The following is a 1,125-nucleotide window of genomic DNA, read 5'->3' on the forward strand; positions in this document are numbered from 1 at the left end:
AATGTGGATTGGATACGTATAGATCGGCTAGCAAATGTAAGTAACTTGGACTTTCAATTCGAAAGTTTATTTTTGACCATATGAATCATTGATTGGAGATATCTACTTTTATTTCTACTTTGGGAGAGATAAGTATTAAAATAATTTTTTTAAGGGTAAGTTACAGTGTCACCCCCTGGAGAATGTCAGTATTATAGGAACATCCCCTCTTTTTCACCAAATTAGACTCAGACCCCCTACCGTCAATCTCTGTTAAACAAAAAGTTGAAATGACCTATACCTCTCTATTCACTAAAACTTAAGTTTATATGAGCTCCTCCACGGCGACGATGGCGACAGCAACAGTGGAAACCCATAGCCCTCCCTTACAACGAATCACTGGATCTCACCACTTTCATCTCCTCCCGTGCACACAATGGTAAGATCGTATTCATCGACGCTGCCACCGGTCGCTACCTCACCTTCCCCAAAGTCTATCCTGCGATTGATTTCGTCACCTCCTGTCTGTCCGAGATGGGTGTTTGAAAGGGCAACGTTGTTCTCCTCCTTGGGGCGAACTCGGAAACCGAGTCAGGGAACGAGTGAGACTATTGGGTGTTTGAGGTTGCGTCTTCTTCTACTAGACTCTGTTCACATATTGGGTTTTCCTTCCCTTCTCTCTGCAGCGATTCTCCATGGCTTCTGTGAATCGTTGGTTGCGACCTGAGGTCAACCCTCTATTCATTGTTGTTGGGGTTGCTATCAGAATATACGGGTTTCAGTTAGTCCGTAACATCTGCATCAATCCTGAAGTCAGGGTACACAAACAGAATAGAGTTGCCGGAGGGTTAGATAACCATTCAGAAGGAGAAGTGTATGCGGAAATTGGTTTGAGGAAGTTCGTTCGCACCAAAACCCCTCAAATAATGCTTTGGATTAACAACTTCTTCACCAGCCCAAAATGAGTCCAATGATTCCAGTTAGTGAATAATTCTTGAGGTCTTCACTATTATCGTGGTTTTGCTATTGTTATTTCCATTGTGTTGTGACAATGAGTGCAGCTTGTTTTGAGGTTGAACCTTGTCAATGTGAATGGATGGTTGTAATGAGTTGGTTTGATGTCCATCTGTGTTTTCTTCTGAAGTA

The 1,125-nt window shown here is 42.6% G+C and overlaps 1 protein-coding gene across 1 annotated transcript; it reads left to right on the plus strand.

Moving 5' to 3' along the window:
• Positions 1–674: 674 nt before the first annotated feature.
• LOC122083435 lies at positions 675–1,099 on the plus strand. Its single transcript, XM_042651244.1, has one exon. The coding sequence runs from the start codon at positions 675–677 to the stop codon at positions 942–944; it is 270 nt and encodes an 89-aa protein (XP_042507178.1). The 3' UTR covers positions 945–1,099.
• Positions 1,100–1,125: the final 26 nt, after the last annotated feature.

The sequence above is a fragment of the Macadamia integrifolia genome, chromosome 7 (assembly GCF_013358625.1).
Source record: "Macadamia integrifolia cultivar HAES 741 chromosome 7, SCU_Mint_v3, whole genome shotgun sequence".
NCBI lineage: Eukaryota > Viridiplantae > Streptophyta > Magnoliopsida > Proteales > Proteaceae > Macadamia > Macadamia integrifolia.

Coding starts and splice junctions, on each gene's coding strand:
- LOC122083435 (XM_042651244.1), top strand. CDS start 675: ATGGCTTCTGTGAATCGTTGGTTGCGACCTGAGGTCAACCCTCTATTC.